This window comes from Galleria mellonella, unplaced genomic scaffold (assembly GCF_026898425.1).
Source record: "Galleria mellonella isolate WM207_F2 unplaced genomic scaffold, CSIRO_AGI_GalMel_v1 utg165, whole genome shotgun sequence".
Taxonomy (NCBI): Eukaryota; Metazoa; Arthropoda; class Insecta; order Lepidoptera; family Pyralidae; genus Galleria; species Galleria mellonella.
In genome coordinates, this window is record NW_026442009.1 from 506,614 (window position 1) to 534,591 (window position 27,978).

General features: G+C 30.6%; 1 protein-coding gene across 1 annotated transcript in view; it reads right to left on the bottom strand.

The window, feature by feature from the left end:
• The window catches only part of LOC113519030 (lachesin-like), a 36,360-nt gene extending 18,266 nt beyond the window's left edge, over nt 1-18,094 (bottom strand). Inside the window, exon 1 of the mRNA XM_031908070.2 lies at nt 17,357-18,094. Coding sequence (XP_031763930.1) covers nt 17,357-17,447 — 91 coding nt within the window. The 5' untranslated portion in view covers nt 17,448-18,094. The remainder of the gene's footprint in view (nt 1-17,356) is intronic.
• Between the last annotated feature and the right edge of the window lie 9,884 nt (nt 18,095-27,978).

Sequence of the window (27,978 nt, forward strand, 5' to 3'; positions counted from 1 at the left end):
GCGAATGATTGATGAGTGAGAACGCGAATAGAACAAATCCATCGCCCGCCCATCAATCTTGGCAGTGCGGCACGGTAGTGGGGGCCTCGGAGCGTCTCCGTCTCTAATGAAAGAAGAGCTTACCGGGCACATATAAACAATCGGAAAATGTTGTTTCTAATATCCCCGCAAGATAGATGGTTCACGAAACGTCTCTCTTAATTCCAAATAAAGTTCTATCAAAGACAAAAATGTGGGACTCTATACTTGGATTTTCGTTGCGCGATAATCTACATCGATACAGTCCTAGAAAAGTCCATGGGTTGACTACTACGGTAAATGATGAGAGAAAAAGCTCTTGAGTATAATGACATTGTATATAGCTAAGGACAATATCGAACTATTTCGTTGTTTGTGTACGAACGTTTGTACGTTCTTACAAACAGTTCAGAAAGATTACGAACGTAACTAATTTAGAAAAATACTTTGTTGATATTGCTTTTAGTGGTAATTGGATATATTCCTTGTCTCTATGTGCTTTTTGTTGTCATTGACTTTAATAACAATTGAACATATATACTAGTGCATGTAAACACGTGCTGCATTTCGTACAGTTAAAGGAAATAATAAAATAATATTATAAGTCTCGGCATAGAATGGGTCACCCCTTTCTTTCCCATGAGTGTTATAAGAGGCGGCTAAGGGAACTTAATGGTCGAGGTCTGGGCAGCAGCGTCGCTTTTTAAACATTACTAAAGCCTAACTGCAAATGCCAACTCGCCTTCCAAGCGTGGCAACTACTGCCGCCTATGAATACAATTTAGGTAGTAAATGGAACACAAACTTTTATTTAGGAAATTATATAATAATATATATATGTATATAATTATTATTAAATTTTTAACAATACTAGTTCAATACAATAAAATGAATTAATTGAACAAATTTCTCGACTGCAAGTATTTATTTAATTTACCATTTGATTGCATCGATATAAACACAAAGACTAATCGCGGCGGGCCTTTGACACGTTTTCAATTAGAGAAAAGTCAATTTAGGGTGAAAGAGGTAAGTAAAGCGAGTACAACCAGAGGCGAGCGTCCCGAGCCTCGCCCACTCGTGCGAGGGCGAACGCAAATCTAATTTGCTCCACGCTCAGTGCGGACTTTTGTCACAACGTACTGTACCAATTAGGTAAATACGCGGCCAGTGGACAGCCAGCCTGTCACGTGCATCCGTAAACACTTACGGCCTGATGAGCCGACCCGCTCGTAATCATATTTCAAGTGCCCCTGTAATCTCATTGCTTCATCAACACCAACTTGGCACATTATTAGCGCGTTAGTATATTAAGTAATGAACCTAATCCAGTAATAATACGCAAGTATTATAAACGGTTTTCGTTAAGCGTTTCTAATAACATGTTGATGTGACATTAATTTATCGAGTAGGTTGGCAATGATGCTCTTGTAATTCTGTTATTTATTAACTATCTCTTAAACTATTTAAACTTTAACTTTAATCTAGAACTCTAGTGAACAGAGATAATTTATTTGTAATTACCTTTATTTATTATATTATATCCTCCTTATATGTTCTTTTTCATAATTATGCTTATGATATGTTCGACTTCTTTTATCTCAGAAAGTGTGATCTTTCTTATCGTAATAAATCCATCTCAAAAGTTCTTCCGGTACACATATTCTTCTAAGGATATGATTCTGTTTTTTTTCTGTCTCATTTGCTTTACATTGTCACGTTATTTGTGTAATTATTATTAATAAGCGCATAAAACAATTATATTTGTAGGTTAATTTCGATTAGATTTGTAAACCATAGCAAAATCAATATTTTATAATAACGCAATTTTTTTCTGCTTTTGTATAATACGAAGGTAGAAATTATATTATTTCTAGTCTATATTTCCTATTTATTTGTATAAATTGATGTCAAATATGTGAACGCTGGAAAGGTCTGGCCATTAAATAAAAATAATTGTAGTCAGTAAATTGTCAATCTTTGATTAGTATGTTTTATTAATTGGAATTGATTCAGTGACCAGTCTATTTTAAAATAATAAATACGGAATATACATATATCTGCAATGGAATGAAATTGTTTTTTAATCAAAGGACGAAAGAGTAGAGAATATGCTAGTAATTTTGGGCATAGTTCGCTAACTCTCAATACTAACAAAGTCTTTGTATCCATTCTAAATAATATATACTATGTATTGTAGAGAAATATAGTTATCGAATCTCCTGCTGATTCCCGTCAGCTCCGTATCGTGCTAGCCATTCATGAGTATCGATTTTATGCAAAATGCAACAAGATTCACTTGAACATGTCGACTGTACGTATTGTGCGGGAAACCTATCTATCCAGCAATTACATCAGTATCGCTATTGAAGCTTGTAAATGGTTGCGAATAGCGTCGGGTGTGTTGAAATGCGAGGGCCTCATCCTGCGAAATGGGAGAATTGAAGTCGTGTATAAACATGGAACACAATTAGCGGTTTGCGCGCTTGGATGGTGTAAGCGCGCCGGCCTCGCTGTGGAGGGACGGGCCCTCTATAATAAGATGTTGATAAAGCCAATTTAGCTGGGATCCGATTCCTCCGCCTGTTTATTATCAGTTGCGCCTAATTTTAGTTTCGCCAGCTCTATTGTGTTAACTGAACGAACAAACAAGTAATGCAAATTTCGGTTAGTTAAGTAATTTCAAGTTTGTGCAGATCATATACTGTAATATCTGTAATTGTACCAAAATTGTGGCTAGCAAAACGATTCGATGCTTGAGTGATAATTTGGAGAGTTAAGTCATTTTAAATTCATATAATCTGTTTAAGGGCCAAGTTAACGATGTTTCCAGAATCAAATTCTATGTTTACAACTTGTAAAGCTGGCGGTAAACATGGACTTTGTTCATACTCGAACATTAGATTCGGTACCTTGCCGTTATTGTTCCTTTAGATCTTGTATTTGCTTTGATGTTGAATAAAGAAAACATTTAATAAATAAGAATACCTGCTTATAGCGGTTTATAAAATTAAGGTAAACTTCTTTGTCTTTGTACTTTATTTCTGTTTTGTATAATACACAAATTATTACGTGTGGTAATTTTCTACCTGTAGTCAAGAGTCTTATTGTGTATACTCAACCAATTACATAAGCTTGTAACATATTTTGGTAATATCTACTTATATGCTATGCCGCAGCATCATAGAAACTCCATCGTAACTTTATTATTATTAGGTTCTTTATTGCATATTTACTTTCCACCTTACGGTACTCCCACGGTTCTGTTTAGCTACAGACATCCTTTTTTATAGAATAAATTAATACGATGTTATTGGGGGGATTGGTCTAAATAATTTTTCGATAAATTTGTTTAAATGTTGACTACATGACAAAAATTGTAAAAAAAGTTGTTTACAAGCGATAGATATGTGGTTATAATTGTACTCTTGTAATTAAATAGGTATTAATCCTTAAAATAGGTAATATTTAATGTTGTATACAATTTGGTAGAGCTAAGATGATTGATATAATACGATTCAGCTTGACCCGTCAGTGTATGAAATTGTCTAGAACATATCGGTCTTTGTTTATTGGATGGACGAATATAATGGAAGGCGGAAGCAGCCGCAGTGACATTTTTGTATATATGATATAAAGCTCGTTGAACTAGTAAATAAATGACAACAAAACTAAACGTCAAAGATACGAGAACAGGAAACAACGTATTTTCCAATGCTTTGAACGGTAAGACGAAATAAAAACAATATTGCGCCATCAAAGAACAAATGTCACGAAAATATCGTTACTGGAAAGAGCGCTGCGATGGTAGGAAGGAATATGAAAATATTTAGAGGATAGGTTGGCTTTATATTGCCGTTATAAATCAGTGCCAGTGAAAGCAGAGCGTTGCGATTGCCAAGGCGACGCCGCGAGCCGCGTGCGGTGAACGACGCGGAGCCCGGTGTGAGACGACGCGGCGACGCGTCGCGCGGGCTGGTGTCGGTGTTGGTGCCACGCTGTGTCGTGGTCTCACCCGCCGCGTATACACACCAATATTGTATAAATAACAGTACATATACTACAATATAGATAACAAAATTCTATAGACTTTTCCAATACATAATGAAAAGGTAACAAAATTTTGTCGGAATTATCACAAAAATATTCTGTAAATGAAGTTAGTATCAAAGTGAAACATTCGATGAATTAATCAATTTTTTCTTAAGCAGATTGTTTCACGTTCGGTCGTCTTAATTATTCGTTTGTTTATTTACATTTTCTTTAAGTTATATTGAAAGACAAATTTAATTTTAAGGTAAATTATAAGTCTTTGTTAGTCTTAAGTTTATAAATATCTCTCTTAAGTAAAAATAATATTTGTGTACTAACAAGAGCTCTCACTGCACATAGTGCTTATTTAGTTTGCAATATTGTTACAATTAAATAACTAATTGCAACTATGGACTTATGCCCAAAAATTGTTTGCAGATTTTATCACAATGAGGAAGAAACGCCACAGCACATAAATTGAGGTTGCAGCTCATTCATACATAAATTATATACCTCCTTTGGAAAATACATTTTATACTTTGAGGAGATAAAAAAATATTGCTGCTAAGAACATCTTAAAATTCTTATCACTGATAGGAATAAGCAGCGAACTTTAAAAAAAAGGGCGAGCACAAAAGATTTTAGAGGTCGCAGTGTTACAGGTTTATCTGCCTGAAAAGGTTTATCTCCCAATAACAAGAATGATAATAAATAGTTTATGATTGTAATGGTGGAATTTTAAATTGCACGTAATTTAAAAAAAAAACGTTTGGGGGAAAGGGATTGTTAGTAATGGAGACTGAAAATTCCATTGCAAGCAATATACCCAACCAGGTCGACCTCCTCGCGATTTTCCCTGGAAACTATCATGGTTAATTCTTGATGAATTCATCATGATGGGCTAACTGGCCTGTTTTCATTCTCATCTATTACCCTTTACTGGTGTTTCGCAAGTGTATCCCGTTGGTGCAGGCGGGGTTACCATACCATTTACATTCATAAAAAAAAGAAAATTAAATAGCGTACAAAATATGTTTTAGTTTTTAAATGTCGTCATTTCTTGTATTAAGAAAATAAAATTATAAATATTTTCTAACGAATTTTGAAATAACTACATCATATATTTTTTTATTAGAATTCATATAATTTATTAAATTTAAACATAAAAAATTAATAACTGCGAATTATAGCTATTCTTAAACAAACAACTTTTACTACTTATGAAATAATAATGTGAAGTATTATTATGTTCTTGAAGAAACAACAGAAAGAAAATAGAAAAAGATTCTTATTACATTTTTGTATTAAATTGGATTCGTGTAATCGGTTTGCGCTTTTTAGATTTGTACTTATTTTATAGTTAGGTTGTAAAACTTATTTTATTGAAAGCAGAGCGATATCAGATGCGAAAAGAACGGCGGATTGTAAACGAGTAGTAAAACTTTTAAAGCATTGTGCACAACGTCAGCACGAGTGGCTGGCAATGGCTTCCGGCTCATATCGCCAGATTGGAAACGCGACCGTGCCTGACCAGGCTGAATTACGCGAAATAGAAGTGACGCGCCGTGAGCTTCACTTACGTACATTTACTTCGTGACTAAACTCTATATACGGGGTTGCAGTTGAACCGTAAATAAAATGGGACCGTGGTGCGGAAGCCGCATATCGAAAAACCGGTGAGCGTCGCGTGAAATGCTACCGGTCGCCGGCGGCATCGGCATAGACGTCAAGAAATATGGCCAGACGCGGCGCACATACGAAATATGGCGGTGTAGCACTACAGCGCCGTGTCGACCGGTGCCGGTCGCTCTAATATTGGACGGAATGTTCTATTTCTCGCATATCTATATTATTTATAAAACACGTTGAGCTACCACTAACGTGCATGTTTCGTAGACATTTACTGCTTAAGTTTTTTTTGAATACATTTTACATAAACACACATCTTATGGTTTTTATAGAACTCCGGTGCACATTTTAGATGGAATTTTTATGCAAATTTGATACAAGGGAACTCTTGAGTGTATATCAATGAAGTTATTAAATTTATTCTACATATAAAAATACCTTGATTATCAGATTAACTGATTTATCAATGTATTGTTTAAAAAATTGAGATCTGAAACGAAAAATTTAGAAGAATAGTTATAGGCTTTTATAACGGATAAAGGATTTACCAAAATTTGTACAGAGACAGGAAGTAAAGTATGAAGCTGTGGCATAAACCAATTGGTATTTATTTATTATTTTTATGTAAAAATATGAGACCGTTCGTTGCCTTTATATTAATTACAATAAGTACTTCAGTATTAATTGTTGTTTATGACTATCTGATTTGCTATATACTTTTTTGTACGTGAGTAGCTATTACAGTGAATCTACAGGGTATAATGATATAATACCTTAGTCTTCAGGAATGGAAACGCATGAGGGGTATCATGGGCGAAACAGTGACAGCACCATAGACTGTTATGTCTGTGGTACTGGTTATATCTATAGGCGATGGTTATCACTTTCCACCAGATGGGTCGTCAGTTTGTTATTCCAAGTTGCATAAAATAAAAAAAAACCTCAATAAAATTATAATCTAATTATTTTTAATTACACTATTTGTAGTAATAGAACAGACAATCTAATTGTGCTACGTCGCATCGTAGCAAAGGCTACGAGCGTAGCACTATTAAATTCGAATACGCATGACTCTACATGTTTCTAATTAGAATCACAGTAGGTATACAATAATAGTATTATCTATATGTATACAAAAGTTGACTTTCATCCTAAAGAAACCCAGGCATTATATTAGTTGTTACCTGCGGCTTTGAATGCATATTGTTGTGTTTACCTTTTAAGCTGCAATTTTAAAAATCCATTATTAGTGCATGTTTACATTATAAAATAATGTTTCAAATTTCAGCTTTATAGACTTATCCGTTTATTCAGTCACATACAGATTATTATGGTAACGAAGATAAATAATTATTTGATAAATAAGGTATAGTAATAGGATAAACAATTTTATAAGTATAGATGAATGTTACTGTAGGTAATACCTTTTATACTATTAAAGTGGCACGTATGCTTACGTTCGTCTGATAGTAACTGATTATCGTACCCTATGAATGCTTGCAATACCAGGGGCATTACACGCATGTCGACGACCCTGAAGAAACCTCTTTACGCCTTTTTTGAAGAACCCCATGTTGTAGTTTCTTGAGAAAACCTAAATAGGGAGCTCATTTCATGACCTGAGCATTATCAGTCTATTTAGTTTACATTTGCTTTGATTACCATTTACTGGATACTTCAATGAAAATGTTCACGGGTTTATTCATTTAACATTCATGTCAATTTTTAACATTGTTCCACGTGGTATGGATTTTGCATCAGCGAAATGCTTTTCACAAAAAAATTCGGCAGTCGCGTAATACAAATTCGGAATAAAATTGTTTGTTTTATAGACAAATGAATATATTTACATTTCGATGAGTTGTTTTAAAATAGTTTTCATGTAGATGCATTTAGGTGTTTTTTATTTAAATTACGATTGTATTGTAAACATAATTATAGCTGCATTGGTGATTTTTATATGTAGTTAGTTACTGCATTCAGTATAGAGTTAATTAAGTTAATTAAAAGAGTTAATTGCAGTATTAGTATATATTCATATTATTATATTACATCATCATCATCATATTCCTGCCCTTATCCCAATTATTATTTGGGGTCGGCGTAATATGTTTTTTATCCATATTACAAAAAGATTTGGTTTTTTAGTTTTACGACCGGCTTTCTGCCTGACGTCAACCCTCTTTTTATTATATTACAATAATCATTAAATATATATATTATATTATTTATTTACCAGAGGGAGACTTTGTACAAAAGTCGTTTGCTTGGGACCTTCTGTCCCATTTGTGTTTCTACCGTGAAGCAGTTCTGTTTACATCGCTATGTTTCGGTTTGAAGGATGGGATATAGCAGTGAATTTACACGGCACAGAGGAATAACACCTGAGTTCTCAAGAATGGCAACGCATGGACGGGTATCATGGGCGAAAAAGTATACTCTGTTATGTCCAAGGTACTGCTCATGTTTATAGACGTTGGTTACCACTTTCCATCAGATGGGCCGTCAGCTTGTTTGCCATTCTAAGTTGCATATAAAAATCATTAAACTTCAGTGTTTATTTAAATTAAATTGGATCACCTGTAATTGTTTACCTCTATATAGGTATAAGTATATAATTATAGGTAGGTATAGACCTATCAATTTAGTAACATATAGATTATTATAGACACTAAGACAAATAATTACTTGATAAATATTTTTAATAATTATCTTTATTATCATGTTAGTCGTTAACCATCCACTGTTGAACATAGACCTCCTCCTTAGAGCGTTCTACCAGTAGTTGCCATGCTTTGCAAGTGGGTTTGCAACAGCAGTTCAATAAAAAATATTGTTAATATTATTTACATAGTTCCACATCTTTTTTTTATGAATATTTCATGTATGTTGATGTATGTTTTAGAATAATTTATAAAAACCGATCGCATGTGTGAATAATACAAATATTTCATTAAAATAGTAATGGAAATTAGTACAATGATTTTTAATCTCATTATAATATCATAATATACAGTATTTTTTATGTATATTCAGCGGAGTCATATCTTAGATCTTTACGTAATATAGCTGTAACGTAATAAAAATGGCCACCGTTTGCGCGAACACTGTTTTAATTAGCATTTTAAATATATGATATTTCGGTTAACAATTAGTAGTTTAATGTAGTGTTAATTTAATACTCTTTATTACAATTAATGGGGTGGAGTATTTCAATGTAAACAAATAAGATATTTAGATATTTATCATGCAAAACAAGAGAGAGAATATAATTTGTATATACCTAATTATAATAACGGAGTTGGGTCAGAAGTAAGAATTCATTCTTTATTTCTAAAACTAAGTTTAAAAAAATGAAATATGTTTAGGCTACTGCGCTTAAAAACCTATTATGTATCTTCAGTATTATTTATATGTTTGTTTGTTTGTTATTTATCAACACCTTAACGGCTTAACTGGTAATAGAGCATCTCAAAGAATATTATGTTACTTTTATCCTGGTCAGTTAATATAGTCACTGGGACGAAGTCACGTTTAAAAAGTAATAAATTAATAAAGCTGTGCAATATCCACTGCAGCAAGTATGCGGCATATTGAAATACGTTGTAAAGTTAAGAAATAATGCTTTATTGTAGCAGTTAGTAGGCACGGGTCGGTAATTTTGAATGGTTGTTGAAGAAGAGCCTGTGTATCTACGTTTTGTGCATTTTCTCGTAAATGCCAGTTGTGTTGCAGCTGACTCAGAGGCAACTAGCGTAAACTTTAAGTAAGAGGAAATGTGCTTTGAAATATTCTCTGAGACGAAACTGCAAATAAGGGGCGACTATATTCTCTGAGATTCTACCTAATATAATAAATTACGAGTACACACACGGAGATACGTGCAGAAGTTACTAATAAAAATAATTTAGTGTACAGATGTTATTCGACCCATTTAAATCTTGTCTACGTAGTTATATACTTATTTATTTGTATATCTATCTATCTATATAACTAATAGTGATATTTATTGACTTATTAAATCACAAGATATATTATATTTGGAAAATAAGTTACGTTTTTAAATAAACAGTAAGAACGATATGAATAGAATCAATAAAGTTTTTTATTTTATTGTAAAATAAAAAAGAGGTAAGTGTAGACGTAAAATAATAAGACGTAAAATAATAGTTATTTTCCATAAAATGATAAAATAATTTTGTGAAACAAATAACGCAATATATTACTTTAACTTGAAGAAAACTCAGAGAATTGGTCATTTCGTTTAAATTTGTTGATAGAGACCGACAAAGTAATTTGTTATTTATTAAATCAATTGAAGTGTAATGTGAAATTAAAAGTAATCTAGCAACGCAGTAACGCGGAAGGAGGTAGATGACAAGACAAATACGCGAGAAAATTCAAAAGGAGCGCAAAAGGTGGAGCGGGCGTGGAAAATTGGCTTCATTAGATAAAAGGGAACGTTATTATATGACACACAGATTTCGTGGCAAGCAAACCAAAACCTAAAGCTATAGTCATCAATTTTATAATAAAGATAAGTTACTATATATGCGTAAATAATGTAACATAGTCATTTTTAGATATTCTTTTTTGAAATTGGAATTTCGTTGTGTCGTCAAAGTTCATTACTTCATAATTATTGCATCAATATAGTAAGAATAAAATTTTTGGATAGTAAATATTATATAACATCCCATTAACATTCCATTACTGGGTTTGTGTCTTCTACATTAATATTATAAAGAGGAAAGATTTATATTTTTGTATGTATGTATGTTTGTAATGAATAAACTCAAAAACTACTTTGCCGATTACAACAATTTTTTCACCATTAGAAAACTACATTCACCCTGAATAATATAGGATATATTTATTGCTAGAAAAGATTATGGATCTTTACTGAAACTTTAGTGACGTAAGTCAAGGTGTAAAAAATGCTATAAAATATTTTTCATCGTGTGCGCTGTGGAAAATATTGGTGATAGAACAAAAGTATTTTCTGTAATATTTATGAAAATATCAATAACTACAAAAAATATTGCGAAAAATACTATATGTCCAACTATTATCGTTATGTCACAATAACCACTTTTTACATTTTAAAAGTTGATAAAAATACTGACCGAAATTACACCATGTTATTTATACTTCTGTTTAAATCCTTATCCAAATAAATCATATTGTTTTCAAGAGTCTTTAAATTTATGTAGATTACTTTTTGAATTGTTCAAATCAAATATTTCATTCAATAGATATTACGAATTTAATAAGTTATAGAAATAGAAAAAATAACGCTGTCGCGTTGTACATGTTATTCATACCTATGTATTAATCCTTGTCCAAATAAATTACTTTTTTTTTCAAAATTGTTTCAATACCTGCAGATCATTTTTTGAATTTTTCAAATAGTAGGTATATTCCATTCGAAAGATATTATGTTCAAAAGTCAGATATAGAAAAGGCGCCGCCCGTCGCTCGCGCCATGTCGGTCGCGTGGCTAGCTATTCAAGCATTGTAGCGGTGCGAGAGAGGGGCAGGTAGGGGCTGGCACATCTATGAAATTGGTAGCCGCGCGGCTCAACGGTCGTAACCGATATTGAACATTTTTTGACGATTTCAATTGCATTTTTTTTGTCGAATTTTAAAAACGTCCACCCGTGCGAAGTCGGGACGAGCCGCTAGTTCTCTATAAAAGGCTTTATAGATTTTCTTATTTGTTTACTATTGTCGTGCTAGCCGGATCATTTTCTATAGGGTTTTATTGCACGTTTTTCTTCTCATCCATCGGTATATCGTACTTTGTTATCTTAGTCGCCTCTTATGATATCCTGAGAATGAAAAGAACTGGTGACGCATTGTATTATTATTTCGATACTACATAGAGAAAAATAATAATAGATGGAGCTTTTTATCATTTAGATCCTTTATATTTTTAGATTTAGAAGAAAAACACTGCTTTGTATAAAATTTCTTTTTTACTTTATTTTAAGCTCAATAGAGTATATCTTCCGAAAAATGAAGAATCTATCAATATCTTTTTATATTTTACAAAAATTGGTTTGACACATAGAAGACTTTTAAACTATAGAATTTACGTGAGCTTATCGTGATATAATCTGTTGGTAAATATTGCCTGTAATAGACTAGCGTCACAATATTTTCAATGACTCGAATTTATAACTAATGTATTTGAAATCTATACTCAAATCAGTGATAATAAAATATGCTTAATTAGTGCTGTCGTGATAAACTTAATATAAATAATTACAATAAAGTGAAAACGCCACGTATTAAAAGTAATATGTACAAAGATAGGTCCGTACGTAACTGTCTTCCTGAATAGATAGACTTTACAAATGCTAAAATATCGAAACAATTAATATTGTAATTATTATTTGTTTGTAATGTTTAAATGTTTGTTACTTAATCCCGCTTAAACACATTTGAATGAAATTTGATACTTATGATTAAAATTTAAGTACATTAACAGAAACGATACCGTTACTCATACAAGAAAGGCCGCGAGTTGTAGCTATGTAACTATACTAGTAAGAAATTTAATAATGTGACTAGGACTCAAGGTAATGCACAATTAATATCAAGTTGGTGTTCATGCAACATCAGATATGAGTACATTTCCTGCGGTATGCAAACACGCAATGTCACATACACTATAATATTTAACTGTGTACAATATGTATAGATTTATATTTTAGTTTAGTATATTAGCGTTTGAATATATGTATTTACTTGTTGTAATCGGCGTTTTTTTCAATCAGTTGCCGTGAGTTAGAATGAAAGTATGTTATATGTTAATTTAATCTTATTTATTTTAATAAATAAAACAAGTAATTATAAAAATGAGGCCATAAAATCTTTTCTAACTTTCCTTAGTACACTTATAAATCCACGTATCCAAAATTAAGGAAAACTTCTTGCCTTTCTGGGAAAACTAACCTAACCACTTTAACGTAACGAGCGCGATATTTCTTGGATAATCTCCCTCAAATCGTTTGACTTTTTATCGAGAATCTTTCAAGAAAAATGTAAAAATGACTTTATACTGTACCGCCAATTTAAAATATTTTAAATTCCCTAAGAGGCGGTAAGCATCTTAGTATCCTACTATCCTTGTAATTTTATAAATCTAAAACTTTACGAAGATGTTTCTTATTTATTAACGTTTAAATTAATTTGAGTAAAAAGTAACTAAAGTATACCACATAGTATAACACATAGACTGTTATTATCATAATTCATGCAGATAAAAATATGGATTATGATTAATTTGAAATAATAGAATTTCAGAAATTTGCTTTTTTTATAATTCGTATATTATATTTTTATTTTATTAATTCTGAACCTATTAACCTGTCATCGGAATTGCACCCAGATTACTTCATACAGTCTCTCTGGTAAAATTGTTTTAAGTTTTCATGCTATATCCTTTACGGAGTAGGCGAAATCATTTTTTTGATTAAATGAGAAAATGCATCTAATCATATACATACATATATATTTCGATGTAAAGATAAACCTTACAATTTGTTAATTATAAAGAGGAATTCAAAATTTTACCAATGGTAACAATTTCCAATATCAATAGAATCAGTTGCCTTTATCAATTATGACAAACTAATCACCTTTTATCCTCTGTTTCTGTTAAGTCGAATTTAGTGATGTTTACTGCGTCTCATCAAGCGTTTTGTTGTGAAAACAGATTTATGATATGTAGTGAGTACAGTAAACGAAGTTTTGCTATCGCTACCGCATTGCGAGGTTTGGGAGGGAGGAGGCTTGTTTATGTGGCAATTGGCGTCGCAATGAACTGGTATTCTGCCGGGGAGCAAGTTCCCAGCAAAGGCGGTTCCGAGTTGAGTAACAAATTGGAGCGTAGCGCGAGAAACTCTGAAATAATCATACGAGCTAGGTAAGTTCGGTTGAAAGTTCGACTAATTCACTTTATTTTAGTATTGCGGTCAAGATTTGTAGTGATGTTTTTTACTAATGACAAAAATACTTGTTATTGATTTCTGTTAATAAGGAATCGTCCTAATTGTATTATATAATTTTATTGAATTTTTTTACACATGTAATGGACTCAAATACCAATTTGTTAAAATGATAAGATTTTATTTTGTTAAACAATTTTTATGTGTATAAGTTACAGAAAAGTATCAAATACCAATTACTAAGGTACAGTACTTATATATTATTATATTTCCAACGATTTTCTTATATAAAATATTTACATATTTGTGAAGTAAGTTTTTTTAAACGATCATAATTATTATATTAATTGTATATGGATATAAAACGTATAATATATATTTATATAGTTTAAAATATATCTATGCAATTAAATATATATATATAACATATATATATATATATATATATATATATAATTTTGTATATTTAATGTCATCTATTTTCAGCCATCTCAGGTACATGTCGTATATAAAATATCATTTGAATCTACATTTTGGTATGCTCCATATTATAAAAATCTCTCCCGAGGATATGCAGCCATATTTTCGTCAACGGGCTTAGAATTTAGTCGTTCCACAGTTTAAATTTTCATCATTCGCGTCACGTACATCGTACGGTTATTTCGATTTTTATTTCGTTTGAGCATTGAATACTGTAGTAATCAGTATACAATCGAAACAAACAATGAACGTAGCGACTGACGACGTTATAGTCGCATATATTCGCAAATCCAATAATTCCTCTTTAAATATTCTATGGCTCATCCAGCAAAAAGCTAATCCTCTGAATAATGGCTTATAGATATCAACGTTGGAGCAGGCGTGCCGGAAAAATATGCCGATTGTTTGCCTCTGTGTGAGCTCAGGGTATTAATAAAGGCATTTATATAATAAATCGTGGGTTCGTTGATATTTTAATTGCTCGTACAGCTATTTACAGCTGCCGTTGTATTGACTGTTCCGTTAAAAATTTACACCCTTATGGTGGTCGAGTTTGGGTTTATTAATATCAAACTGCTTGCGTCAATACATAATTATGATATTCAAATATGACAATGATACATTGTTTTTTATGTAAATATCAGTATTAAAGTTTGAGCGATTAATTTAGGGAGAGTAGAAAAACTTTGGTAATAAATTATTTTGGTAAACGGCGAACAAGTTGAAACGTTTGAAGTTGTATAGATTACTTGGTTAAACACAAGATAGAACAATTTAAATTTCTTTATACTATATCTAGGATGCCTTGTATGTTTCAATATTTTATTAAAACATTTTAAATACTAATATTTTTTTATTGATTTTATAGATAATTATATTACTACCAAAAACTAATTTGTAAAAAAATTTGTCCAATGTATTGTAATAATACCGAGGAGTTACGTAAGTGCTTTTAACTTTGCGATAATTTGTAAGTTGAAGAACCATTTTGTAAGTTAAGGCAAATAAATGATATGATAGAAATTTAAGAATTGTCATAGAATAAGTAAATTCAATAATAGAACTAAAGAATAATGTTTATAATGTGTACTTACCTGGTTGACCTTTTACCTTCTACATGTATTATTTTATTTTATATTGTTGAACCTTTGTTTTAAATAAAAAAATGGCTTTTATATCTAATATAAAAAAAATATAAGGAAATGTTATCTTATTTAATTTCATTATAAAAATGGCGCAATAATTAGTACAAACTATTATTGTGTATATTTTTGCAAGTTTTCAATGATTCATGGCTTACGTATTATTTATTTTGAATATGAAAATTTTAATAAATACTCAGACATACATGTACATCGATATTTGTACGATTGAAAAATGTTACTCTTATTTCTTCAGAAGTCGAGTAAGAAGTGTTGTTTTTCCGACTTCATTAAGTAACTTGGCTATTCTCAACTTTTTAAAATAAATTACACTTAGACATTCGAACGCAGTAGGTAACTTGATTTAATACGTATTACTTATTTATAGAATCAATATGAGAGAAATTTATTCCGACAAATGTCAGTTTCAATATTTGTGAGAATATTATGTAATTTACACAAAAATATTATATAAATAAAATCTTATTTTTTTTGAAGTTGATTGATAATGCCACTATTGACAATACATATATATATAATAAAAAAATAATAGTTGCATGTAAATAAAAGATTTAAGTATAGTACATTTAATTTTTTATTGAACATTATGAATAATAAAGTTATTAAAATATTTTATTTAATTAAGTAAACTTTAATATAATTATTTTATGAATAGTCACTTTTTATGCATCTGCCGCCCAGTTGGGAATAATTTTTTAGCTAAGAAGTAACAAGCAAGAAATTTAGCTGTCACTACTTACCTAACTTATTAAAAAAAAACATATTTTACATAAATAAATGATAAAATATATGAATGGATGTGACTACAAGAAGTAGTCGTTGATGAGTGTGACGTCAATCGTCATCATTGTATTCAATTATATTTAATAAATACTAAGTACACAGCATATAGAATTTACAGATAGAAGTCTGGTCACACTAAAATGCAGTGATAATAGGTACTTATGAATTTAAACAACTTTTCTCAAGAAAAGGCGAAGGTGTGAATAGAAAAAAAAAAAAATTCAACTGATCTACGACGTTCTATCGATTGTTGACAAGTAATCAATTTTGCTCGAAAAGTTTAAAAATTGTTTTTCTACTTCGACATAAGTCCGAAACCCAAAGAAACATGTTTTCTTTCATGAATAATATAGAGAAAGTTGTTTAGTTTCCTTGATTGTTTACTATCCCTGATTTTGGATTCTTTCCGTCCTTATAGACTTGTACCTATTTACATTTCTTTTGACAAAGCAGTAATGAAAATGTCTATATAAATGCAGCGGGCATAGTTCAAAATAATAAAAACAAGTAAAGAAATTGTCTATTCAATAAAGATGAAACTAGTTATATTGAAACCTGTAATATAAGAAGTTTTAACAGTTATAGGTACTTACTAACAACACAACATACGTACCTACGGTAATAAAATTCATTAAATTCGAAGTACAACTGAACACTGACAGTAAAAGCGGTGTAAAGGGCGGTCGGCGAAGTGTTTACAAACTTGCGGGACATGTATCTCACATCACAAACTTTGGAGAGATAGATTGTAAAGTTTACACGTAGACACGTAGATATACGAATATTTATTGTTACGACGATAGATAAGAAATAACTGCTGAAATTTTAAATTATCGTTGTAGGAAATAGGTACTACAATAAAATAATCACAAAAAAAAATTATGAGCATTATTTTGTACACGCTTTCTTTTTAAATTTTGTGAAAATTAACTTTTACAGCGTCTAATTAAATGTGTATGTTTTTACATGGTATTAGTATTTTCACGGACACTAAACTCAATGTAGAAGTTTATTTATTAGTTTTTAAACAAGTATCTTTATTTTGTTTTGCATAATATATAACACGATATCGTCGTTAATATATATATTTGTCTTCTGAATACATTTGTTAATTCTTTTTGCAATTGTCTTACTAATTGAATTTACTAAATGAAACTAACTTGCGTGTTAGTTTCATATTATTTTTATTATTATTGATGTAGTTTTTTATTGTTATTATAGAAACAGTTGTCGAGTGTCCGTGAAGGTGCTACAGTAATATTAATAATTTAATGAAGAAACGAATCTCTAACTTACCATCGGGAGGCATTGCATATCCGCTAACTACCACATATAAGAGAACAAACGCCGCTGCATGTAACCGCGGAATTAATCTGTGACCATTCATGATGGAAAAATAAATTTACCCCAACGACATTGTAATGCTATAAACTTTTTCAACTGTTACAAATGTGTCAACAAAAACGTTGTCATGGCTGTCGATGAGGTAACGAGGTTAGTTCATTCATTCGCTGCTCGGTAGAATAGGTGCGATTAAATATTCATCGGGGGTTGTGAATAGAGCGGGTGTTCGAGTCGTAAAGCGTGCAACGTGGTGCGGCGGGCGACGGGCGGCGTCGCTGCGTGCTCGCGGCGCGCCAGCTGCGTACTGGCCGCGATCAGCCATTCGCTTTGTCTACGGCTCGTCTTCTGCCTGGCGCTTGCGTAGCTCCGCCTCGTACTCAGATGAAAGGACGGAACATTACCAGTATTTGTAACAGTTTGCGTCAAATTGATATAAATGGAGACGGTTTTAATAAAGTGTAATTGACTTTTGCCAACTTTGCGTCGCATTAATTTCGACCACGCTAAGACGCCTCGGGCAGGTGCGGCGTTAAATACCACCCGAGTTACTTCGCTTTCGCTATGAATAATCTCGAATTTAAATTAATGATAATTATGATGAGTTTTTAAGTTCACTGCTATATCCAGGGATTGACGGTGAAATACGACGAAAGTGGCTGTTTTCACGGTTATAATTAGATTTCAGCTAATGGTGCCTTTATACAGGATTGTATTTTGATTATCTGTATGGATTCCACTTAATTTATGATTATTGATGACAGTTATTTGGAGTGCAAATATGTATAAATATATCAATTGAATATAAAGTATCGTTCTTTCCAATAGTTAAATAATATATGAATAATATATAAATTAGGTATTATTTTTAGAAGAAAAACGAATTATTCAATACAATAAGTTGCTTATCTCTCAAAGTTGAACGCAGGTTTTGATAAAACAATTATCGCCAGTTGTATCTTGTTATCAAGTTTGAACAAGGCGTAAATGGAATTTGTACCAGATGCAAATTAAATTTATTGTTTTAAAGGATTATTAAGGACACCTAACAATGTAAGTAATATAAATTGGTAGGTAACTAATCTGTAATGCAACACACACCTGATACTTCAAAAATACTTATGTTTTGTAGATATTTTAATTTATATTTATCCAATAAATAATATAAAATTTATTAAGTTAAGGTATTCTTAAATTTATAAATATATTATTGTTATAAGACAAGTTTAGTAACGTTTAGAACTAAAAGTTAAACTTTATGTAAAGATGAGATAAGGTTACAAGTGTAGGCACTGCTACTTGCTGCTACTGTACTGTACTATACTATAATAGCTTTTACTCCCTCAAGAGGTTGAAAAAAGATAGCATATTATGTCCTTCCACAGAGTTCAAGAGACTCCCATTTTACATTATTCATTAAAATCTTTTTAGCCGTTCAGCTGTAAAAATCAAGCAGACAGATAGAAAAATAAAGTTATTTTTACATTTGTAATATTCATATCTTGGTATGTATAAAACAGCGTCTACTAAGTGCGATAAAATAATTATAATAAAATATTTATATTACTTTATTTATAAATTAGCCATGTGGTTTCAGCATAGATTCCCTTCGTTTCCTGTGGGTGTCATAAGAGGTTACTAAATGGGCGAGGGATAGACAGCAGCGTCGCTCTTAAAACATTACTAAAGTCTATGGTTGCCAACTCACACGTCAAGCGTGGCAACCCGTTCAATAGTGGCTGTTAATTTTATAACAATAAAAAAATAATAAAATATTTGAAGGTATTGTTTATTGTTATTTTACCAGAGGAAGACTTTGTACAAAATTCGTTTGTTTGGGTACCTCTATCCCATTCGTGTTTCAACCGTAAAACAGTTGTGTTTGCATAGTTATGTTTCGGTTTGAAGGGTGGGATATGGTATCATGAGCGAAAAAGTATACTCTGTTATGCCCATGGTACTGCTCATGTCTATAGGCGACGGTTACCACTTTCTATCAGGTGGACCGTCAGCTTGTTTGCCATTCTAAGTTGTATAAAAAAAATATTATTTTTACATATAAGATCGACAGTGTATATTTTCCGAATTCAAAATTTGGGTATAAACTAGTAGTAATTTTTATCATTTGAAATGTAAATAATTCGAGAATCTGTCGTGATATAGTCTCCTGTTCCAGTGATATCAACTAAACTTGAAAAAAAGCATTCAACAAAAATGCTTGTGACTAACGTATTATTGTTAGGTTTATTTTTTGTAACTATATGATGACATCCCTACTAATATCACAGCTAATGTTATAAATGTACAAGTGAGTTTGATTATTTGTTATCTTTTAGCATCTTAATAATTCAACGAATTGCCATGAAATTTGATATTAGAGATAGAGATTTTGATGGTTGAAATAAAAACAAATATTAATGCAATATAAAATTTAAAAGGCGTACATAATAAAACATTTAAAATTGGATGCACATGTATTGTTCTTGTATATAGTTATTAAAGTTGATTTTTAAATTCTTACTACTACAAATATTATAGTCGTCCTCACATACAAATTACCTAAAGCTATTATATTTAAATTAATTATTATTTATCTTATTTGAATTATATAATAACAGATTAATGGTATGATACAACTATATTATAAATTACAATAGTTTGTCCATTTTTTTCTGCACTTAGCCTCTTAATAGAGTGTAAAATAATATTTATTTATTTAACTCTTTATTGCACCATAAACAAAAATATACAATGACAAGTGAATAATTCAAGTGAAATACAGTAACATAAATACAGATTGAAATATACACATAAAGGTACAAAAGGCGGTCTTATCTTATATATACATATGTAAGAGATTGCCCTAGCAATCTCTTACAGACAACCTTTGGTTAAAAGAGAACAGATAAAAGTGGGTAGGTGGCGCAAGAGTGAATTAATAATTTTCGTGCATAAAATACAAAAATAATAATAGTGCAGGAGAGGTAGTTATTTCAGCCAACCTAGATTATTCCAGAATATTGGAAAGTGCTTTCTGGTCGACCATGTTCCGACACTAAAAGTGACAACAAACTCTCATGTAAGCTGCGTGAGAGTTTGTTGTTACTTTTAGCCCATTGTTTGTTATATTGTGATTTTGTTCTGTATTTTAATCAGAAAGTGATATGGCTTTGGGAAATAAATAGTATCGGTTCTGGCTTCAGTGTTTTTATACTGACTTCTTTTTTTGTAAGTTCATCTGTGGCATCAATATCTAGAGACTTATTCTGTCTTATAATCTACTGCAGCGTGATATTGTTATGTATTGCTATTGCTTGCTGTACATTAAGGTACTCTGGTATAAGGGCTGAAGTTTTCTTTTAATTTTTGAGAGCATTACGAGCGGAATAACCAATGCACTATGTGGGACAATTTTGATTAAGTAGAGTTTGACATCCCTGCTTGCGACCGTGATTATAGATATATAAAGATAAAATAAAACAAAACATTATAAAGATAAAGGACATTACTATAATAATAATAGATAATAGGCACTCGACCATTAAGTTCCCTTAGTCATCTCTTACGACACCCACAGGAAAAGATTATATTATTATTTCAGCCGTTCAGGTTTTGCTAGTAGTTGCTATGCTTGGCAGGTGGGTTGGCAACCGCAGTTAAGGTTGGGTGATGTTTTAAGATGAACACTGCTACCCATTCCTTGATCATTAAGTTCCTTTAATCACCGCTTATGATACTCACGAGAAAGGATTATATATTTACTGTTAAAGACAAGAATACTTGATAAGTCAAATTTATTTTACGGCTTGTTCAAATATGGACATATTTGTAACTTATCAATTTGATTACAGCGAGTAAATCCACGGTACATGCTAGTAATCTTATAAATATGAATTGGCAATGCTTCGTATTTAATTAACTTATATATTCACTCGAGGTTTAATAAGATTTACATGAATATTATGGTGTAGGAATATCTCGATTTCGTGAGTGAATTCAATAAGCATGAATATTTAATCGTAATACGTCAATATAGTAACTGACTGATTGAATATAATATTCACGCATGGTGCGAAATGCCTCCATAATTATATATTTCTGATATATTGTATAGCCCTTTCAGACCTGAACGATACGGGCGTGGGTTGTAACTTTAAAAAATTCTAAAACCACGCGCAATTCATTTTTACGCACGAATCTGAAATAACATGATAGTGAGATTCTAACCAGCCAATAAGAAATAATTTTAGCGGTTAGGTGGTGCAGTAGTCTCGTGCGTGCCAGCAAGATGACTTGGCTTCAAAACACAAAAATATATTTAATCTGAAAGAAAAAAAATCTTGGATCTGAAAGGGATAGGAATTTGGAAAATATTTCAAATTAGCTAGAACTCGTGGCTTTAAACGCATGATTTAAGATAAAAAGTATACTATTTGTTAACATATGGTTTATTAAACAGGTATTTTTAATCAAATTCAGCCGATTGAGCGCAATTGAACAAGTAAAATTCAATTCAAACATCATTACAAATTTTCATATTTATGATATAAAAATTTGCGAAAAATTTTTTTTGTTTGGTTTTGTAAAGATGTTTTTATTAAACTCCAAAGTTGAAAATCCGTAATAAAACCTTTTCGAGTAAAAGATAGCTGAACTATTTAAAAAAGTTTAATTTAAATTACTAAAAGAATTTTCAAAATAAGTTCAGAATCATCTTAAGAATTTCTTCCTTTTTGAAATCGTTTAAAAATGTACCTTAAATTGCTGTTTTTGAATAGGGTGACTAAAAGTCTGGCCTCATTCCTTTTTTATATGCATTGACTGAAGTAGACGGTGGCCTTTAGTTCCAAGAGGCGTCGATCAGGCAGTTGGAGATTTGTTTAATAAACCTCCTCCTTGAAAATATTGTACACTAGTTTATATTTACGAAATGGAGGTACTAACGTTTTTTAAAATCTCTTTTAAACACAGTATAGGTAAATGACACGTTTTAGCCATTGCTTGCAGCAGAGAATGAAACAGTAATATCAATTGTCTCGGTCTTTATTATACATGCAACAATAAAAATGTATTTGCTGATTGATTTATTTGATAATATTTTACGTAATTATTACGAATAAATAATAAATAAACAAACGGATGTATTTTTTTTAACGAATGAACAAATGAAATTTTTTGCTCAAATGTGGTGCAATAATAAGTTGGTTTCATACATTTTGTTGTAACTGACATGAAATATTCATTACAAAGTTATGATAAAATAAATCTTTATAATAAAATAAAATTAGTTTATAAACTGCAAAGTTTATAAACTCTTCAAAAAGCGATTAAATATTATTTTCATGTTAATAATACTTACTATAATTTCTTTTTCTATATAATAAACTATAAATACATAATAATATAGCGTACGACCCGCCTGATTCCTATTAAGCGGGTTCCTTATGGTAAATAATTCTTTACGAGCGACAGCTATGTGGTCACTGTATACCATAACCTATGGGCGCCTATAAAAATAACACAGTCGTTGTAACCATAATTCGGGGTCTGGAGGTTCATATTGGTAGTAATTTAGAGTTCAGCACAATTTATTTAAGTAAACAGGATGAAATTGTAACCATTTAAGAGAGTATCCTATATTAGTTAAATTAATTAGTTTTTTAAAGGAATACCATTCGAAAAACGAAAAAAGTTCACGCTTTACAAACTAAATTGAAAGATGAATGCGTTTTTTCTATTGTGTTACTTGGTTATTTAGAAAAAAGATTCAGTTTAACTGTTAGAACATTCTTAACTTAACTTAAATTGAAGTAACTTGAATAAAGGATTATTGTTATTATTAAAAGATTTTGATTACATTCTGTATAAAGCGTTAAAGAAATAAGGCTAGACGTTGCACGGATTTTGAATGGGTGGCAAAGCGTATAACTGTCCCGGTCATGCTGATTTATTCAATACGTCTATTTCAAGACTGTTATTCGCTATAAGCTAGTAGACCGCTAGTGGAGATGAGCGTTATAGTCACTACTAAAAGACGGGCTATTTGTGAAATTTAAATCATTCTAGTATTCAGTTTCACTAGGTACATTTTAGATGAGCTATCCCTAAACTTTTCGGGTTCTCTGATATTTATTTATTACTGTGGTATATACAAGAAGAGAGAAGTACCTATTTGAGTTCTGTGACTTCATAGTTCATCTGACATACATGATACATGACTATACATGTATAATAAATAGTTTTACTCACAAGACTAAATAAATTATATTCTATATGTAAATTCATATGTATAGGTGTAGTCCTTCGGTATATAATATTTAAATCTGTTTAGTAATGATTGAATGAAAAACATCCAAATATCTTTACAAAATTTCACATTTATAAGTAATTTTAAAAAGGTATTATTACAAAATTCTAAATTTTGCAAACGAATTTAAAACATTCTTTTTTTGAGTGAAACAAAAATAATCATTTTACGGATGTTCTTAGTTTATTGTTAAATTATGGTATAGGTACTGTTATGTGTGTGATAATAAGCGGACTGTTTGTTGTTAGATAATCAGATAAAGCTAAGCTTGTCATCCAATAAGTGATTTAGTTGAGTTTAGTATTAATATATCTAATATGAATATCAAAGACACTCTGACAGTATTTCGTGTCAAGATTAGAATTAATAATAATATGTACATGTAACATATTATATAGATTGAAGATTTTCAACTATACATATATTAAATAATAAATAATTATTGGATTTTGGTTGCTTCAATTGTATCGGGACTGACCATTTTATATGATATCCGAAGCTCTAAAGTAATTATTAAGTCGAATTGGAAGTCTCGTCTTGTTTTAAGTGGTTTCAAAATGAATGGTTTATTTTTCATAATAGAGATATTTCTTTGCAATTATTATTTTGTAAATATTATTTTGCAACTATTTTGGTAATGAATTCAGTTATTTATTGTATTGATTCTATAACCGGAATGGTATAAAAATAAAACGTTATGATTATAATAGCATATGTTAACACAAATGTTACAGGAAATAAATAATAGCTATAACCTATTTTTATCATTAGTAAACTCTTATTTTAACTTTTTGTTGAATACATGTATTTTACATTCTTAATTACGAACTAAAAGCTAAATTAAACATCTCCGATTATATTCATAAATAAATGAGTAATGTTCATTTTTATACACATGTAACAAAATTATATCTAGACGTTGTCTGTCTATAGCAAATGTTTAAGAAAAAATATACGATGGTTCATATACAATAGAAAAGTCTGTAGAAAATAATGTTTTTTTGGAATTTTTTGGCATCACGCAAAAAATATTACATCAATTTGGATAGAGAATTCACGGCTGAGTTCCTGAAAGTTATACTTAAAATCTGATGTATGTTTTATCTTGATACGTTATACATAAGCGGTCTATTTCATTGATTTTAGTTTTTATATAACTAAACAGCTTATCTAGAGATATATTGTTACCTACTTTCAAAATTCAACGCGTTCGAATTCGCGGGCAAAAGCTAGTATTTACTAGCTTTTGCATTTGCATATAATCTTAAATCATGTTTTTGATAAAATTTGCTATAAAAAAGATTGTCTAAAGTGTCAATAATAAAATTAAATAATGATTTATTACATGAACACCTTTTAATGCTAGTAATCCTTTTAATTTATGCATTTTATTAAACTTCGTTTCAGTAAAAAACATGTTATGTAACATGTTAGTAGAAAAATGAAAATAACATAGGCAAATATACCATATCATAATCAACGTAATCCAAAGTATACGCATGGAAATATAAAAAAATAAATCACTTTTACAAATAATACATGATTGACAGATTTATTAGTTAACAGTGGCAATATTTTATTGTGAGTTTTTGTACAATCAAAGTAATATTTTGATTTAGTTTCTTTCAATACATTTGTCCTTAACTATTTATGTTCACAAATAAATAGAACTGAGCAGCTATAAACGGAGAGTCGGGTTGGTTATAGAGGATGTTCGAGATACAATAAATAAGTAAGGTAGATAACGTTATATGATTTGAGAATGTATTTGGTGTTTAAGGGCAAAATATTTTCTTTTTAATATTTAGATTCATAAAGCTTATTTGAGTTTAAAGTTTTATTATTATTTTACCTATATAGTATTTTGTATAACGAATATTTTAGCAATGAATGACAGAAATTTGTTTTAAAATAAAAATAGCTCCCTACTACATAATATAATACTAATACTTCCTAATCAGAAAGTTAGTCAGACATTTTACATTTCTTTCTATTTAACCATAAGGATAAAGGCTCCAGATTATTCATTCTTACGTATTAACTATTATTAAAATTATAAAGAAATTAATGTTGACTAGATATTTTTATTTGTTATTAAAGAATTTATTAAATGAATATGTATGAATAATTTTTACAAAAAATATTCATACATATTCATATGTTTCAAATTTTACCACAAGAAATATTTTCGATAAGATTACTTTTACAGTTTTATTTATTATACGGGAAGATTTCCCGAACGTCCTGTGCAGAGGATCCGCAGCGACTAAGCTTTCCGAACCCTTTTTCCTTCTTCGCAAATCGTCGGGGATTAAGCTAGAAGAGCTCACACCTTTTCACCAATATTTTTTTGTGGTTTAACCGCCGGTAAACCGCTATGATACAAAGTGTTTTGCTGGCGATCAATAGGTGTTTTGAAAGATAACGTTCCGTTACAACTCTTATTGATATTTTGATGAGAAATTCAGGTGGGATAAACAGATAAAGGATTTATAGAACGAAAAAGTTGCTGTATAACAAAGTAGGTACATATATATAAATATATATAGATATAATAATATTATTACATTTGAAAGTCTGTTTAATTACTAATGGGGGTTTCTTTAACAATTCCTTAATTCGACATAAATATTAAATTAACGTTTCGTTGCTGGGTAAAAATATATCCCAATAAAAGAAGAAATTGCCTTTTGTTACTATGTAGACCAGGTCGATTGATATAAATCTTCATTCCGAGTTTTTCTTTATTTGTATATTGTGCTTTATTAACTTTTGTCTCTTACAGTTTTCTTGGGGATAACAAGGAGCAGTGATACGTTAAATTCGTATTCTGACATCGCATGTCTCGCTTTACGAGATAAATAATAAATATTTTAAATAATATTGAAAGTCATATTGTTCATATCTATTGATATAGTATTGGTTGTCTATGGATGTTAAGAAAAATTATAGCATTGTAAACATTTTAAGAAAATCTTTTTACATGCGGCAAGAAGAACGTAAAAGTTTGTTCGTTTCAAATTCAATATATTATGGCGAGCGTGCTCTCGCTCAGCCGACACCGAAACTCACTCGAGCGTAGCTCACAGAAAATTTATTGTTTTTCTAAGAAAATTTTCTTCGCACGACATTACATCCTTGTTGAGTCTCTAGGGAAGAGTTACAAAAACTTAATGACGTCTTGAAGGAGCTAGATTGTTTAACCTTGTTGTATTATCTAAAAGTTGGTTAATAGTAGTATCGAAGGGAGAGGCCTGTAAGTTTGTTACTGAAGGGGACTAGTGTTCAATGAGGACACTTCTTCTAGAAGTATATCTTATAGTGATGTTGACCTCCATGCGACGATTCTCTGGAAAACACGTGGTTAATTCGATACGAAGGGCCAATTGATCTGACTTTATCCTGATCTATCATAACTCTTTGGTTCCAGAAAATATAGGTAGTGCAGACGAGATTATAAATTTACATTCTATAAAAATACTTACCTAAAAATACGACAGTTACCACTTTCTATCAGGTAGGCCGTTACCTTGTTTAACATTCTAAGTTGCATATAAATAATATTTATAAGAATTGAATACAGTATATTTTAGGCAATGTAATGGTTGGATATGCTTACGTTAGATATTTATGGAGCCACGACAGTGTTGTCAAGGTAGAATCATAAACAATTTGAATGTCAATCGTAGCGTGTCGCTGTTGTGAACTTTTGGCATTTGTGACATCTACTTTCTGTAGCAACACGAATCGTTCAATGGAAAATAATCATATTAATAATACTTTGCTGTTATGCAGATTTTAATTATAAGTTTTGTTTTGCTATGAGTACATAGGGTAACATAGAAGACAGACTACTTCATTGATAGGAATCAATTCACTCCTGTCATATTAAAATGCTATAAAAGTTATTTGAATTCATAGGTATACTATTTTTTTGTTATTAATTATCATTTACAAACGTGCATTGACATTAGAGTAAGTTTTAATAATAGATATTAACAATTAAAATCAACATTAAAATATAGTAAAATTCGCTGTAATAGAGTTTAGTAGCTAAATATTATAAATGTATGTTTAACCCGTAATTCGACTTGGACGTCTTATTTGTTAAATTTTTTATATATTTTTTAGTCTTTTTTAATTTTTTATTTGTTCATTTTTAAATGAATATACACCTAAAGAGATGAATTTTACTGTATTTTTTTTAAAGGTTTCTAAAATTCTATAGTTATATTTTAAGATTAACTGAATGTATGAATTAGTGTGTAAA